The 16946-nt window shown below is 39.9% G+C and overlaps 1 protein-coding gene across 2 annotated transcripts in view; it reads right to left on the bottom strand.

The window, feature by feature from the left end:
- Window positions 1-16946, bottom strand: part of LOC146809717 (sacsin-like) — a 303632-nt gene that overhangs the window by 183476 nt on the left and 103210 nt on the right. For both annotated transcript variants that reach the window (XM_085616556.1, XM_085616555.1), the window contains exon 2: window positions 4593-4631. In XM_085616556.1, the coding sequence (XP_085472682.1) occupies window positions 4593-4615 (23 nt within the window). In that variant the 5' untranslated portion in view covers window positions 4616-4631. The remainder of the gene's footprint in view (window positions 1-4592; window positions 4632-16946) is intronic.

A 16946-nucleotide genomic window follows, 5' to 3' on the forward strand; every position in this document is an offset into this window, starting at 1 on the left:
CCTGAAAGACTTAGTAAGGGATTTACCTGAAACCTCCCTACACGCCTGTTCTGGTTCGTACCACAAAGCAGGTAAACCCATTTTCTCCAGTTCCTGTTTCACAAATGCAAGCCAAGGTATATTTGCTGCTTTACAATGGCTCAATACGTCCTTCAATTCAAGCCTGTAATTTAGGAGTTCAGGAGTTATCCAGAGCCTCCGCCACAACCTGAGAGGTTTTAGGGCTAGCTCATCCTGAACGGGACTTAATCCTAGATCTAGCCTTAGTGGTAGGAGGGGTGTACTCTGGGGAAGCGCCAATAACTGTCGCATAAAATTATTCTCCACATTTGGGATTTCGAGCCTGCAGGAGTGCCCCCAGAGTTCCCCCCCTTAGAGAGCCACTGCCCTTACTTTGACTTTATAAATCTCAAGCGCAGGACTCACTGGCTTAAATGTTGATGCATTTGACATCTTAAGGATGCCCCCCGATAATTGAAACAGTTTGAGTAGGGACTTGACCTGTTGGGGGCCCCACAAGAGATTTTCATTTATCGTGACCCTTTGGTATTGAAAGGTCTGTACCCTCTCCAGTCTAACCGAGCCCAGGATAGGTGTTAGGTGGGTGGATGCCGGGGGATTAAAGATCATAAATTTGTTTTTTTCTACGTTGATTTCTAGACCATGGGAGCGACAAAAATCCATAAACCCGTTCAATACGCGTTGTATCCCCATAGGGGACTTGGAAAGCAGGAGGGTGTCATCGGCAAACATTATCGCCGGCACCCTCCTGCCTGCCAATGTGGGTGCGTCGTTATTGGGAACCGCTCCCAGGTGCGATATTACATCGTTCATATAGAGGCAGAACAGGGTTGGTGCCAAAACACAGCCCTATCTGACCACCCTGCAGACTGGAAACCTGGAGGACAAGGCCCCATTTCTCCCGCATCTAACCTGTGCAAAGTTCTGTGCATGCAACCTCATCAATACCCCCAATATTGCATGTGGGACTCCCATGTCCAAAAGCACCGCCCACAATTTCCCCCTAGGAACCATATCAAACGCGGACCGGAGGTCCACAAACACCATGTAGAGTCTGCCACCCTCTACTGTGACCGTCCTCCAGTATAGCAGAATTAAACAGAAGATCTGGTCCATGGTGGATGTGTTCCTCCTAAATCCGGCCTGAAATGGGGTGAGAATCTCGTGCTCATCCATCCACTCCTGCAAACGATCTAGAATTAGTCGTGAGAAGATTTTTTGGGGACGTCGATGAGGCTGATGGGCCTGTAGTTGGCTGGGAGCAGAGGAGAGCCCTTCTTAAAAATTGGGATAATCTCTGCTCCCAGCCAGGTACCCAGCACCTCCATGTCTCCCAAGATTGCATTGTATAGGGTACAGAGGTAAGGAGCCCATATCCTTGGCTGATCCCTAAAAAGGTCGCCGGGAGTTTATCTAAGCCGGGAGCTTTTCCCGTAGCCAGTTTCCCTATGGCAATTTAAACCTCCTCGGATGTAAATTCCAGTTCATCATTCTCAGCAACTGGCAGCGTGTGTAACTGTATACTGTCTAGGCCAGGAGCTGCTGCATATAAGGTCTTAAAATGGAGTTCCCAGACCCCTGCCTCGATATTGGGTTCAATCGCGGATCTGGGCTCGCCTGACCCCGTACTAACTATTGCCCAGAATCTACGCGCATCTTTCATGTCTAGGGAGGAGGAATGATTAAGCCATCTTTTCAAGTCCCATTCTTTCTTAGCATTGTTTCTTTATATAATAATCTTAAAGAGCGAATTTTTGTTTTATCACTCCCATCTTTTACAGCCCCCATGAGCTCCGTTTTTACCTTCCTGCAGGAAACATTATACCAGGAGGATACAGCCACAGTCACCTTACTAGATTCCCACAACAAACTCATTATTGCCCCCAAATCATCTCCCACTTCACACAGACTGCCACTCATTCCCGGACTCAAAGCCCAAGGTAAGTATCTACTATATTCCCCCATCCATCTACATACTCCACTTTGCAATCATGTTCTTGCAGCACAATAATCCAGTTGGTGGATACTCCCCCACGCAATAATCCTAAAATGGTTTGATGCGCATAAAGACATTAATGCCTCCCGTCTCACTACCAAACTTCACAGAATGGTCAAGGAGTTTGAAAAATTATCGCAACTTTTCTTTGTTTCTCGAAGCAGGAAGATAATCCTCGTCAATTCATCTTTCAGTTGAACTCCTGTAATTTTACATTTTGCTTGCTTCACAGTACTAAAATATGCTTTATATCTGGATTCCTCTTTCAATTTGCTTTCGTGATATGTGGAGGACAAATCAATTGTACTGAACCTCTGTGCCTTTTCCATTGTTATCAGCAGGACACGAATGCTGGCCAAAGGAAGCCTATCACCACGAATTGCCATGCTCACATCTTTCAAATCTACACATACTCTCAACTAGTTGTACAGCTTTTGATCTATTACAATTGGGCTTGTCCATTTCAATGCTTTCATCAGTTCAATCACTCCACACTTCACAAATGTATCAAGTTCATTCTTCAACTGATGATGTTAAGTGATGGGTATCTTTTGTACTTTGAGTACCACCAGTTCTCACCACTTCACCAAACAACTTTGTGTTTCAAACTCTTGAATTTCTTCAAGGACTTCTTTGAACACATCTGGCTATCACTATTCTGTTTATGCTGTTATACTATCCATAACTCCCAAGACATATGTTAGTCTCAAATCTTTCATACACCCAAAGAAATTAGTAAATACATCTGGAGACAGGTTAGTATATGGTGATCTTGAATCAGTTGTTACCTACACAGAAGTCCCATCAATCTCCAACTCACAGAATAGAGGAGGATCCTCAACCTCTGCAACTCAACACCCCTTCGAAAGCAGCCTCCACCTGTACACTTTTCCTGTTCTCCGCTTCACATTCATCACTTGGTAATAGCACAAACTCGTGCACACCTTACCACAGAATTATAGTTACAACCTCGTTGGAGATCTCTTCCTGCACTACATTAAGCTTGTTATACGAGAGAACACTTTACTCATTCTCACATCATATGATAATTCAACTGTATACACATCTTCTGACAGAATTAGAGGTATCACATCTGAATGCTCAATCTCCTCTCCATTTCCTTCTGTTCCAAAGTCACTACAGGAGTATTACATTTCTCATCATGTTAACCCCTTGAGTGCCCGCCCCTTTCCCCGCCCTGTGCCGGGCGTTTCATTAGCGGGCGGGGTTTATGACGAGCTGGTCTCGTCATGGGCACAGCGCAACCGCGGCCCATGACGAGACCAGCTCGTCATGGGCACTCAAGAGGTTAAAAGTACGCTTGTCCACCCCCTAGCCCCAGTTGAGAACCCTCCTGACTACCTCAGACCTAAAGCTTTAGTTTCTAAACATCTCTTCCATTCATACTTCTGACACTCCATCCTGGCCAATCTTTACCATTAGCCACAATTCCCCACGCTTTGAACAAGGCCCCATAAAATGTCCACTAGTGGAACCTACAATTCATTTACGTAATGTACCCTCTTTTTCGCTATTGTTCTTATTATTCACTTTATACATTTTTTTGACTTTTCCTTTACTCGCAGCATTTGCTGCCACATGTCTTTTTCTCATGCACTGTTTTAACACATTTAGGCCCCTTCTCAGTACCTTACATGGGTAATTTCACATCTATTGCCATCCATAAACCTTCCTCAATTTTGGAATTGCAAGTTTTTGTCATGACTTAATCCCCAACGTGCTCATCTAAGTCTCCTGTAAAGTTGCAATTCCATATCAAACAGCTTATTAGAGCTAAATACTCAACTGTTTCACTATCCTTTTGCTCCTGGAGGAAACACAAACCTTTCTAAAAAGACATTCATTTTACTTTTAAAATACTGTTTGAGTAGTCTTGGTGCCTCGATATATGTATGGTGTTTCTCTGACCCCATTTTCTGCACCATCTTTTCTGAGTGGTTCATCTGGTAAAATCCCATAAAATCTTAACCCTTTTGCTTTCAAACAGTTCAACAACATGGAGAGGCTACTATCCCCTGAACTATCATCATCAACGCAGAAGCAAACTGTAGCTGAGCATCAATCGGTCTCCGTGTTAAAACAGCACAGACACTTAGGCACATTTGGCTTAAAAATTTACCACTGCACAGCTATTTTAAAAAAGATCAATCATTTTGCTCTAGGACAGCAGTACCTCAACGCATCAGCACTGTAATCAAATCAAGTGCCGCAGTGGTGTAGCAGCTAACATACCGACTGTATGCACTTTTAACATCATGCTGCAACCGTAGTCATTTCACTTAAGTTTACATCCAGCTATATCATACCCATAGAATACACTATCCCTATAGGATTTAATACATGCTGCTTTGTTTGAATAGATGTTTGAATTCCCATCTCCCTACATGATGTACCTAACTGGCATAATGATTGCTTGCATAAACAAGAATGTTGACGGAATGAGGCCTCCTGACCTGCAGCATGCACATTAGGCATCTCACGACCCCACTGATTACTGCCCCCTCCCTTCTCCATCACAATGACCCTTGTAGCTGCTTCATGAACTTTTCCTCACCTTTTCCGTGGTCTCTGAGACATGATGAAGATTTCAAAGCTGGAAAGAAAAACATACAGTTAAAAACAGACATTTGACATGGATCCTCAACCAGATACAGCCTTGTGCTCAACAGAAATACAAGTGCGGTGGGACTTCCCCTCGGCTCAACCGCTCTTCATGCGGGATTGTTACCCTATGTTCAACTGCTGAATACTGTGGGTCACCAACACCTCAGCTCCTCTTCTTAGCCAGATCCAATATTGCACAGCAACTGACAGTACCTCACTCGACAGAACCTCACAACTCAGCATCTCAAGCAGACCGAAAACACGTGACCTCAGCCATATCTAGATTGTGCTTCACCTTAAGCAATTCAGGGGTTTGGAATTTAATAGGCTATCTACTTGTCCATGGGGCAGGTTGCTTCATAAATCTATTTGTCCTGTAACACAATCCACTTGTTCCTTTGGTGCCATGTAGTGCGGCGACAAATTATGGCAGCAATCTCATTTTATAAGAGCTCTGATATAGCCACTCTGATTATGCCAGGGCTCATACCATAGCAGTGTTTGAATACTTGCAGTCCCCTTATGTTGCCACGTTTCCTGCAGATCTACATACTTGGGCTGAAGGTAATGGTAAGCAATTGTACCAGGGTTAGAATGCCCTTTTGAGTTTGTGCAAACCTACTACCTTGCATGTTTTAAGGGTTTTCAACAACTCATCCCTAATCTTTTTCCATATTGAGAAATGTTGGAAAGTTACTCCTGACATAGGCAGACATGAATCTTCTTCCAGAGTTGGGGGGAAAAAGTGGTTGGAGTGAAAGTAAACTGGCTAACACTCAGATTTTCACATGAGCAAATCTGCACATGCATATTTGCTCATGCTAAAATACAGTTCAAAAATATTTTCGATGAGTACTATTTCTTGTATATATATATCAAACCGCAAAAGTTTTGTCCACAAGAGAAGAACCGCACGACAGGTAAGTATGATTTCAGCGTTTTACTGGGAAAAGCTGCAGCACACCAGTGGGGGCACCCATCAAAATCAAGAGTCAATATGCCGACGCGTTTCGTGCGCTGTGCGCACTTCTTCATGGGCTGACAGGAGTGAGAGCGCCAAGCAAACCAGAAGCACCTGAAATACTCGTGACTCGTATATATATATATATATATATATATATATATATATATATATATATATATATATATATATATATATATATATATATATATATATATATATATATATATATATATATATATACATTCTACTGGCGGTCGCCAGTAGATAGTTATAGTTAGGACCACGTTTCCATAGGAAATCCGCAACATTCTATTTTGAATAACTTTGGCGCCGGTTGACGAATCCTCGCGAATTTTTCAAAATAGGTGGGGCGCTACGCTACGCTCCTACCCTGAAAGTCTCGGGGGGATTCGTCAAGCGGGGGCTGAGATAAAAGGGGGGTCCCAAAACGCGTTTTTCCCATGCATTTTTCCATAGGACCTTTAGACACAGCTACAGCCCGAACGGCTGAACAGAATTACTTGAAATTTGGCAGAGAGGTAGTCCTCAGGTCAAGGAAGTGCCTTTTGTAGGTTTGGTGTAAATCTGTTCAGTAGATTCTGAGAAAATTGCCTTTAAATCAATATATATATCTGAGCCAGCTTACGGTGCGCTTACGGTGCGCTTACCGTACGCGTACGGTGACGTGCGCGAGCGCGATTCTGATTGGCCCTTAGATCTTAGTAAACATTCGAATCGGTCGAAACCAGGAAGCGGCGGCCGCCATTTTCTCTCTCGCACTCTGACAGGGGGTTGAAAAACAAAGCCCCAAAACATGTAAAGGGGCTGTTTAGACAGCTCCCAAGCACCTAGCCATGTCCAGGGAGTCCCCAACGATCCCCCAAGGGAAAAAAGGCAATTTTAATTTTTTCGAAAATTTCGCCGATTACGCTTACCGTACGCGTACGGTAATAAATTAAAAAAAAAAAAAAAAAATATCCAAATTCTCCCCACCCCGTGTGCAAAAGGTGCCCGAACGGCACCTTTTGTGCATGGCTTATTAGAGATAAACCTAACACATATTTTACCTATCACAGCGATGCTCATCATATTTCCTCCATGTGCGCACGGTGCGCGAAGCGCATCGTGCGTTCATGGCCCATGTAGCGTAACGTGGGCACGCGGTGCGCGAAGCGCACCGCCTGCTCACTGTGCGCGCACGGAACGAACTGCGTTAAGTGGGCGCGCACGCCACAAATGGCGTAAAGTAACTTAGCATTTAAAAAAACGTACAAATTCACTGAAAAAACCATAGGTTTCACACACGTTATAGTTAGGAATTAGCATTTAAAAAACCTTGCAAATTCACTGAAAAAACCATAGGTTTCACACAGGTTATAGTTAGCTGGACATTTTACTGATAAAAAACCAATGAAATTCCCCCGTTATAGTTACTGTAGGCAACTATAACTCACGCGACCGTAATCCTCTGCTGATGACATATGTGTCTTTATGAAAAAAAAATATTTGTAATATATGTATAGCTAAAATTTAATGGAAGAAGACATGGGCAAATAAGTGTCTAAATACAGTATTAGCATCAGCAGAGGATTGCGGTCGCGTGAGTTATAGTTGCCTACAGTAACTATAACGGGGGAATTTCATTGGTTTTTTATCAGTAAAATGTCCAGCTAACTATAACATGTGTGAAACCTATGGTTTTTTCAGTGAATATATATATATATATATATCTTTTTTTGAGACCATAAACTATTTTTGATGTTACCAATGTTTGTTATAATGTGGAGGGCTCGGCAGCTCCCACACCAATAAGGTTTTACAAAAAAACATGCCAAAACAATTCAAACATTGACAACATTACAAAGCTGACCACCAATTTCAGACCTGCTGGCTTTGCCAATGCTTGTTTTGGTTGTTTCCCATACTCTTACTGAAACCGGTTACACTGATTTTCCGTTATGAATATTTTCGGTACATACTAGCATGCATCAACACATGTTACTAAATGGTGCTGCAAAGAAATGGTACCTGACATTTTACAGTAGTTAAGCAAAATGGTTTTTTCCGCTTTAATTTTTTTATGAACATTTTATTTTGAAAGCAAAGAATCATCAATCTTGCTTTCAAGCTTCTGCAAATATTTGCATAAAATCAGAGAGCATTCTGGGAGCATTATACATAGCCTCATATTGCTAAACTTTGAAAACGTGTGTACACATTTGTACACTGGAACCACTGTCAGTGGTGCAGTCAGAGCTTATAACATTTACTTACTCACCCTAATAAAGGCTTTCAAATAAAGAACATAAATACAAGCTTGAACAGCATTTAAAAATGGACAAAAATATTACCCTAACTGCAGATCCATAATGTGGTACTGCAAACTGGCAGCTAAAGGGTTTGTGCTGCAGGGGGTTGGTTATAGGAATTCCACATCCCTGCAGTTACCGTATGTCAGACCTTTCAAACTGACCACCTACTCGACCACCTAAAGGTTTATTTAATGCACTGAATGTTTTGTCTTCACAACTAAAGATTGAGAAACCAAGGTCATCATAATAGGAATGGGTTCTCATTTAGAAATGAGCTCCATCAGACTAATATGATCATTCAGCATACAAAAACAGTGAACTAGTGTGTACATCTACAATCAACGATTTTCTTTACACCCATTGACATGAATTAAAGACATGTATGACTGGCTCTGCCTATCGACCATCTAGACACAAGATGACATATGACTGACACTGCCAAAGTCCAATAAAACTTCAAAAGTGAGTCTGATCTGTGATAGATTCTGACCCAGGCCTACCAAGTAGTCACTGTGTCACAGCTCCAACTACTATCAAAGGAGAGTCCAACATGTGACCAACATCATTGCGTCACAGCACTACCTAGAATTAAACGAGAACCTGGCATCCGATCAACATTTCCAAGCTTCGCAAGAGGTGAATTTGAAACATGACTGACTCTTCCTCCAATCCAAGGTTAACCTGATAAAAAACTGACTGCAAGATTGCCAGCCCGAATATTAGGATTTAAATATTATGAGAATACTGTAACAAAAATAATGACATCTAAAATATTTTCAAGGTAAGTGATAGAAGTTGACCTGGTATATGCTGTCCACTAGTTAAAGTGGGCACCTTGCACCAGTCCAAATAACCCTTATTGATGATTAAGTTAAAGACAACCTTTATTGAAAGCTATCCTAGTGGTAGCTATGGAGAGCAGCCTTCAGGCTAAGTCTCGAAGAAATGTAAAGCAGCTTGGTTTACCAGATTATAACCTCCTGAATGACCAAATGAAAGGAGAACCACACAAGAGATATAGATATATAAATATATATATCTACTGGCGGTCGCCAGTAGATAGTTATAGTTAGGACCGAGTTCCCATAGGAAATCTGAAAATTCTATTTTGAATAACTTTGGCGCCGGTTGACGAATCCTCGCGAAATTTTCAAAACGAATGGGGCGCTCCGCTCAGCTCCTACCCTGAAAGTCTCGGTGTGATTTGTCAAGCGGGGGCTGAGAAAAAAGGGGGGGTCCCAAAACGCGTTTTCCCCATGCATTTTCCCATAGGATCTTTAGTCGAAGGTACAGCCCGATCTGCTGAACAGAATTACTTGAAATTTGGCAAAGAGGTAGTCCTCAGGTCAGGCATGTGCCTTTTGCATATATGGTGTCAATCTGTTCATTAGTTCCTGAGAAAATTGCAGTTAAAAAGTACATAAATATCTGTATGCGCACACCGTGTGCGCACGGTGACGTGCGCGAGCGTAATTCTGATTGGTGGTTAGATGTAAGTCAACATTCGAATCGGTGGACATCAGGAAGTGTCGGACGCCATTTTGTGTGTGGCAGTGAAAAAGAAAGGTGGAGAACGTGAAAAGGGGGCAGGGTAGAGAGTTCCTGACCCCCTAAGCCTTTGTGAGGGGGTCCCTGAAGGACCCCGAAGGGTGAAAAAAACTTTTTTTTATTTTTTTAAATCGCGGGGTGCATGCACGGTGCGCGCACCCCTAGCCGCCATTTTGAGTTTTAGAGGCAGAAGAGAGCTAAAAACACAAGTGGAGAACGTGAAAAGGGGGCAGGGTAGAGAGTTTGACCCCCTAGGCCTTCTCAGGGGGACCATGAAAGACCCCTTAGGTCCCAAAAAAATATATATTTTTTTATAAATATTGCCGCCATGCGCGCACAGGGTGCGCGCACGGCGGCTATAAATCCATAAGAAAAATAGAATTAAAAATCAAGTTTAAGTGTTTAGATGTTGGTTGGCTCTAAAAAGAGCCGTTGTGTTCATTGAGTGTTTTTTTGTACCTACAAGTAAGTACCGATGCAGAGTCTAAAGTTCAAGAGGAAGACTCTGTTCCCTTCATCTGTGAAATGTACACCGTCTCCTCTATAAATGCCTTGCATGTTGTAACGCAAGTTGTTGTGGTATATAGAACCCATACCATAGTCTCTGAGGAAAGCAGAAACAGACTTATTGACGTGCTTTCTTGCTTTCTCAATCTGTGGACAATATTGGTTGGACCAGTTCCACTTTTGCCTTTGGCATATATTAGAATATACAAAAGGTAGTTTGTGGAAAAAGTGACATCAATTGCACAAAGGTGTCCTTAACAAGCATTTCCAGACCTACCCCAGTTAAAGTGCCTAGGTCATTTCCACCACAGTGCACAAATATAAGGTCAGGCTGTGGGAGATGTAGAAAGGATTTCACCAAAGGCATTAATTGGTGGCACTTTAACCCTCTCTGACCAATCCATTTAATGTCTACATTTGGCAAAGCAAGGTCTTTCACAATACCTCTTTTTTCTGCATACTTTTCACTCCAGTAGACATAGCTATGACCTACAATCCACACTGTGAACATCTTTCAAGGAGATCTGGATGCACTCAGAAGGTGTCTTTCAGTAGAAGGGCAATATGAAAAGACCGATAGTTGTAAAATGGAGGCTTACATACTTTTTTTTTTAATAAAAAGAACTCATTGGCTGTTTCAGACCATTCAACACTAAAATCTAGGCTGTATGTTTAAATTTTTAAAAGCATGTTTTGTATTGGTTCAGAAAAATGTGTTCCCACAGAAGATAACTTTGGATATGCTGTTAGGTTTGAAAAGTCAAGCACTCTTGCTCTTTGGATTAGAAACATTGTGTGCTGAACTTCTGACCTCTCTGCTCACACCAGTGTTCCATGATCTGTTGCTATGGTAGCAGGCAGAAGTCATGTTGGGGGTAGTAATCATTTGGAAAGGGTTGAAATTTGCAACCAATAGAAATGTGTGTTTCCATTTAAAAAAATGCGGGAAGCAATGTGATTTGAAGTTAACATGTATATGTGTGAAAAAAGAGGAAAATGTTGCCATTTACTGGTTCTGGTGAGAGGAGTACAGTTCAGAGATTCTGGCTCTGATAATCTGCTGTGTGAGTGGCACATTTCTTTCTCAACTAACTACTTTTAAAGGTGAGTTATGAATTTGAGAGGGGATGTATGTGGTGTATTTTGATATAAATAAGAGAAATTTGTTTCTTCTTTTTAAAGTTGTGTTTTACATTTTATGTTTTGGAAGATATTTAACTGCCTTGAACTTGTAAGATATTATGGAGTATGTCTTCACAATAAGTTAAGGTGTACTGGTATCACCCAGGAATACTGTTTTGTGCCTAGAATCACACCATGAGTCTGTGTGCACACAGGAATTGTTGTCAGAGATTTAATTTGTTTTGCTCTGGTTGTGTAAGACTTGCACTCGTAGGAAAGGGGCAGCTTGTTTTCTTGAACTGTGATGGTTAGCATTCAGCAGAAATCACTATCTCACAGATGCGGACATGTGCTCTTTTCTGCCTCTCTAAACTATAAGGAAAATGTCTCAGGCTGTTACAGTAATTATCACTTGTAAAACCACAGTAGTAAATGTGCTTTCAAATTGCCAGTCAAATATCGTTTTCTGCCTAGAATCACACCATGAGTCTGTGTGCACACAGGAATTGTTGTCAGATTTAATTCGTGTTGCTCTGGTTCTGTTTGACTTTCATTCGTAGGAAAGGGGCATCTTGTTTTCTTGAACTGTGATGATTAGCATTCAGCAGAAATCACTATCTCACAGATGCGAGGCAAATGCTAACACATTTCAAAACAACAGGGTAGATTTTCCTTCCACTCCTGCAAAGGGTGAGGTAGTTCCTACATGTTCAAAACTCCAACTAACCCTTACCACTCCAATTAACCCTTACCACAGGTGATCTTACATACATCTATGCAGTCTTCATGCAGTTGTGCAAGCGTCCATGCAGATCTCTCTTGCACCGGGCAATACAGAGTCTCCAGAAACAATACTCTTAGCACACAGCCAGCTGCTTCTCCTGCACTCCCATGCTTACTATTCAGCACTGTGTGGTATTTCAGATAGCAGTGTGTAACGCTAACACATTCTACATCACCAAGGCTCATTTCCTTTGCTCTAGTCTAATCACTTACCCAGGTTCCACATGCTCATGGTCTCAAGTAGCTGTTAGGACATGTGCTCTTTTCTGCCTCTCTAAACTATAAGGAAAATGTGTTAGGCTGTTACAGTAATTATCACTTGCTCTACCACAGTAGTAAATGTGCTTTGAAATTGCCAATCAAATATCGTTTTCTGCCTAGAATCACACCATGAGTCTGTGTGCACACAGGAATTGTTGTCAGATTTAATTTGTGTTGCTCTGGTTCTGTAAGACTTGCACTCGTAGGAAAGGGGCAGCTCATATGATAGGATTTGAAAAGCTCAAAAAAATATAGTAATATATTTAAATTACCTAAAGGTATTTTTGTTGTTGTTTCCTTTAGGTATTGCTGAACAACACTGAAATAAATTAAACATGCCTATAAAATCAAGAAAGAGAAAAGAACAGCAAAAACATCTATATTTGAAGACAACTGGACAACACAAATTAGTTGAAGAACCTCATGTCGGAAAAAAGAAAAAGTCTTCTGGTAAGCAGCCTAAGGATTTTTTTTAAAATATCCTCAAACATAGAAAAAATGTAAAAAGTATATCCACTGCAAATAGTGTTTCAAGAAGAAAACAACAAGACAATAGAAAGAAAATACTAAATGCTAATGTACAATCAGAAGCAAGAAAGAATGACTTAAAAAGAAAAACAGAATTTCAAAACATTCGTAAAAAATTGTTTCAGAGAAGAGTGGTGTTCAATTTGCTAAAGGATGTGAAAAAATATAGGAAGAAAGCAATATTTTATAAGAAAAAGAAACATATTGAATCAATTGTTGCAAAGGCTTTTGAATTAATAAGAAAACTATTCATTTTAATTTTGAACAGGATCCGTACATTAGATAAAATAGTCAATGTAATGAAGTCAAAAAGCAAAAGGAAAAGAGTAGTGAAAAAAAATAACTTTTGTAATGTGTTCTTAGGAGAATGGAAGCATAGTTCAAGTACTGAACCATTTTTTAATGAAGAGAGTTATCTTCAAAGTAATAGTTTGCTGTATGCAGTTGACACCAGTGGTCGAAGTTATGAAGTTAAGGATGGTTGTGTAATGGAAAAGGAGAAAATGGTTCCAAGAAATGAGGAAGAAGTGTTAGCTGATGAGGTTATGGGGAAACGTCCTAAAGCCCCAGTGTACACTTGGAATTGTAGTAGTATTTGTACTGTACGACAAGAATCTATTGATAAATTACGTGACTTTCTAAGAGAATATAGTAAAAAAAAGCGTTAAACAGAAGATTAAGGTGCTTCAAAGACTAGATCCATGCAGAGTGAGAAAGAATACTGGTTTGCTAGGAGATTCTCTGGCTTGTCTTTCTAGGAAAGTTTGTCAAAGTGTTTTTCACCATTTTAGGATGCTGGCAGTACATCATACTGAAATGAGAAAGTTTGTGAGAACATTGTATGTTGCTAAAAGTCCAGCACTAAAGTTAAATTAGTTGAATAGTGCTCTGTTGCGTGGATCTGTATCAGATGTAGAGAAGGTTACTGATGATATTCAGTTTTGTTACCTTGGTCCAGAACAAGAAAGTGCAGGAAATGACACAGTTACTGAAGAAAATGTGGAAGAGAATGTAGAACCTACTGTTAGTAAAAATTTTGAAGAATAAATGACAAAATTTACTATCATCTCTAATGAAAGACCAAATATTACTTGTATTTGTTGCCGGAGAAGCCATTATAAAAATCAAACAAGGAATGTTGATCTCTATAAAAAAGTGAAAAAGAAAATAATTATGAGTGGAAGGATTTTGCTACATATTTGTTTCTGGAAAATGGTTTTGATTTGGGTGAAGATCAGGATATTTGTAAATACTGTTATGACAAGTTAGAAGAAAATAAAATGCCAGCTAGAGCTGTACATAATAATTTAGAATTGGTTGATATTCCTGCAGAACTTAGTGATTTAAATACGTATGAGTCTATACTCATTCAATGTGTCCATCCGTTTCAGACTATAGTTCGTATGGAGCCCAAAACAGGTAAATTACCTCCTTCAGATTTACAAAGGGGTTTAAAAGGAAGAGTTGTCTATTTGCCATTAGATTTGAAAAAAAATATTGAAACAATTGATGCAGATAGTTTGGAAACTGAACCATTAGTTATTCTGGTTAACGGTGTACCTACAAAGAATAAGAAAATTTGGCAGGAGCTAGTAGATGTACGAAAAGTACAAAGAGCAAATTTATATTTGAAAAGAAATAAAAAGTACTATGAATCAATTTATATGGATGAAGATGAAGAAGTTTTACTAGCAGACACAGGAATACCAACTGGGCAAATTGAAAAAGTAGATAAGTCAAAAGAAGAAGAAATTTATGAACATTTCAGTATACATCCTCTTCATTCTAAAGAAGTTATGGCAAACACTATTGATATGTTTCAGATGAAAAAAGCAAAAAGGAACTCCCGTGAGTGTATGGGAGGAGAGCTTGGAAGCTCGATGTTTTTCCCAGCTGTTTCCTACAGGAAAAGGTGGACGATATGATGAACGTCCAGTACAGATTCCTGCTTCTGAGTATCGGACTACAAGATTATATGCAGAAGATCCAAGATTTCGTTAAAGTATTCCTTATTTGTTCCATCTTTTATTTGAAAGTGACTTGTCTGCACTATCTTATGCAGTAAATCACATTTTAAAAACTGGAGTACATCTACATAATGTGTCTGCAAAGGATTTTATGAACAAAGTGCAACAGCGAGATGATCATTTGGAATCTCAATTGATTAATCTGATGGGTTGTCAGCGTGGAACTAATGAATATTGGTATCGACGCCATGGAGAATTGAAATGTATGTTACGGAATTTAGGAACTCCTACATGGTTCCTTACCCTAAGCTGTGCTGAGTACGCTTGGGATGATTTACTGGATTTTCTTCGAGAGGCAAATTCAAATATTGAAAACATCCAATACAAGACAGCAGGAGAATTGTGCTCATTGGATCCGGTTAATGTTTACAGATATTTCAATCATAGATTTGAGGCTATGATGTCCTTCATCTGCAATAAAAAAAATCCACCTCTTGGAGAAGTTGTGGATTTCTTTTGGAGAAAAGAGTACCAAGCAAGAGGTGCTCCTCATATTCATATGCTGTTGTGGATCAAGGATGCCCCAAAACTTTGGAACAGATTCTGATGATGCAGTTTTATCTTTCATTGAAGAATATGCAACATGTGCTATTCCTAAAAGCACAGAAGAAAAAAACTTAAAAGAGCAAGTTTTACGTTTCCAAAGTCATCAGTGTGGAAAATACTGTCGACGAAAGTACAAGAGTAAAGATAAATTCTACACAAAATGTCGATTTGGATTTCCACGACCTGTTCTTTCAAAAGGAAGAGTAAACAGTTTTATGTCAGCTGTGCGACATACCATTACAAGAAAATCTCCGAAAAATACTTACAACCTAAGAAGAAAAAAAGAGTCAAAATATATAAATGACTACAACCCAGTCATTTTATCCATGTGGAATGCTAACATGGATATTCAGTATGTAGCTGACAATTCTATTGCTGTTGCTCGGTATGTCACATCTTACATCACTAAATCTGAGAAAACGGAATTGAAAGAAATGTGGGAAGAGATTTCTCACGAGAAGACGGTCAGTAAAAAGCTATACAGTTTAAAGATGTTATCGCATCGAGAAATTGGGTCATACGAATGCTCAGATAGGTTATCATCTGCAAGTCTGTACCCCAAATCCGGAAGAATAATTTGGCCTTGCAGGAATGCGAAATCGGGTACTGAAATCTATTCGAAAAAATTGAATATTTAGCAGAGAACGAACCAGAAAGTACAGACATTTTGAAAACAAATATGTTGGACACATATTACCCAAACAGAAGTCATCATCTTGAGCACGTGTCTCTAGGAAGTGCTGCAGAACTACATTTTTACACGGAATGCCACAGAAGACATCAACAATGGAAAATATAAAGTCATTGGTGAGTAAGGATGTTTGGTGAAACAAACAAAAGGAAGTTTGATTAATCACAGTAGGCTGAGTTGCGACACTAGTGACAAAAAGGAATTTTACTACTTAGCACTTTTACAGCTGTGGCGTTCAGAGGATGAATTACTTGGAGATTGTCAGAGCTATGAAGATTCCTTTAATGCATGTAAAGATAGCATAGAATGCAGTACTTTCACAAATTATGTACAAATGTTAAATGAAGAAATTGAACAAGAAGCTACAATTGCAGCTGAAGTAGCTAGAGACAGTTCTCAAGACAGTCAAAGTTCTGGAACGCTCAGTCAAGATCCCCTAGGACAACCAATCGTAGAAAATGAAGCTGCAATAGCCATGACTGAAGTGGAAACAGCTATGAATCAAGCTCAGGAACATTTTATAGACTTATCAAATTTGGAACAACAACTGAATGATGAACAACAAAAAATTCACAAAACAAATTGATCATGGATTACTACATGAAAATAAAGAGTGCTCATGCACATCATTTGAACCAATCAGAATGTATTTGAGTGGACAAGCTGGAACTGGAAAAAGTTTCTTAATTAAAGTAATTAGAAGCTACCTACAGAAAAAAAACTGATTCAACTTTGTCTTGTGTTGTTACTGCTCCAACTGGGTTAGCAGCATATAACATAAAAGGAATTACCTTACATCGTTTGGTAACGTTACCAGTAGAGCATGAGAACAAAATAGAATACCACAAGCTAACAGGAGACGCATGTTTTAAAGTTTCAAGAGTGTTGAAGAAAATGAAAGTTCTCATTATTGATGAGGTAAGCATGGTATCAAACTTAATGCTTTCCTTTGTGCATTTAAGAATGCAGCAAATTCTAAAGACAGACTATGACGTGTTATTTGGAGGAAAACATG

This window comes from Triturus cristatus, chromosome 7 (genome assembly GCF_964204655.1).
Source record: "Triturus cristatus chromosome 7, aTriCri1.1, whole genome shotgun sequence".
Taxonomy (NCBI): domain Eukaryota; kingdom Metazoa; phylum Chordata; class Amphibia; order Caudata; family Salamandridae; genus Triturus; species Triturus cristatus.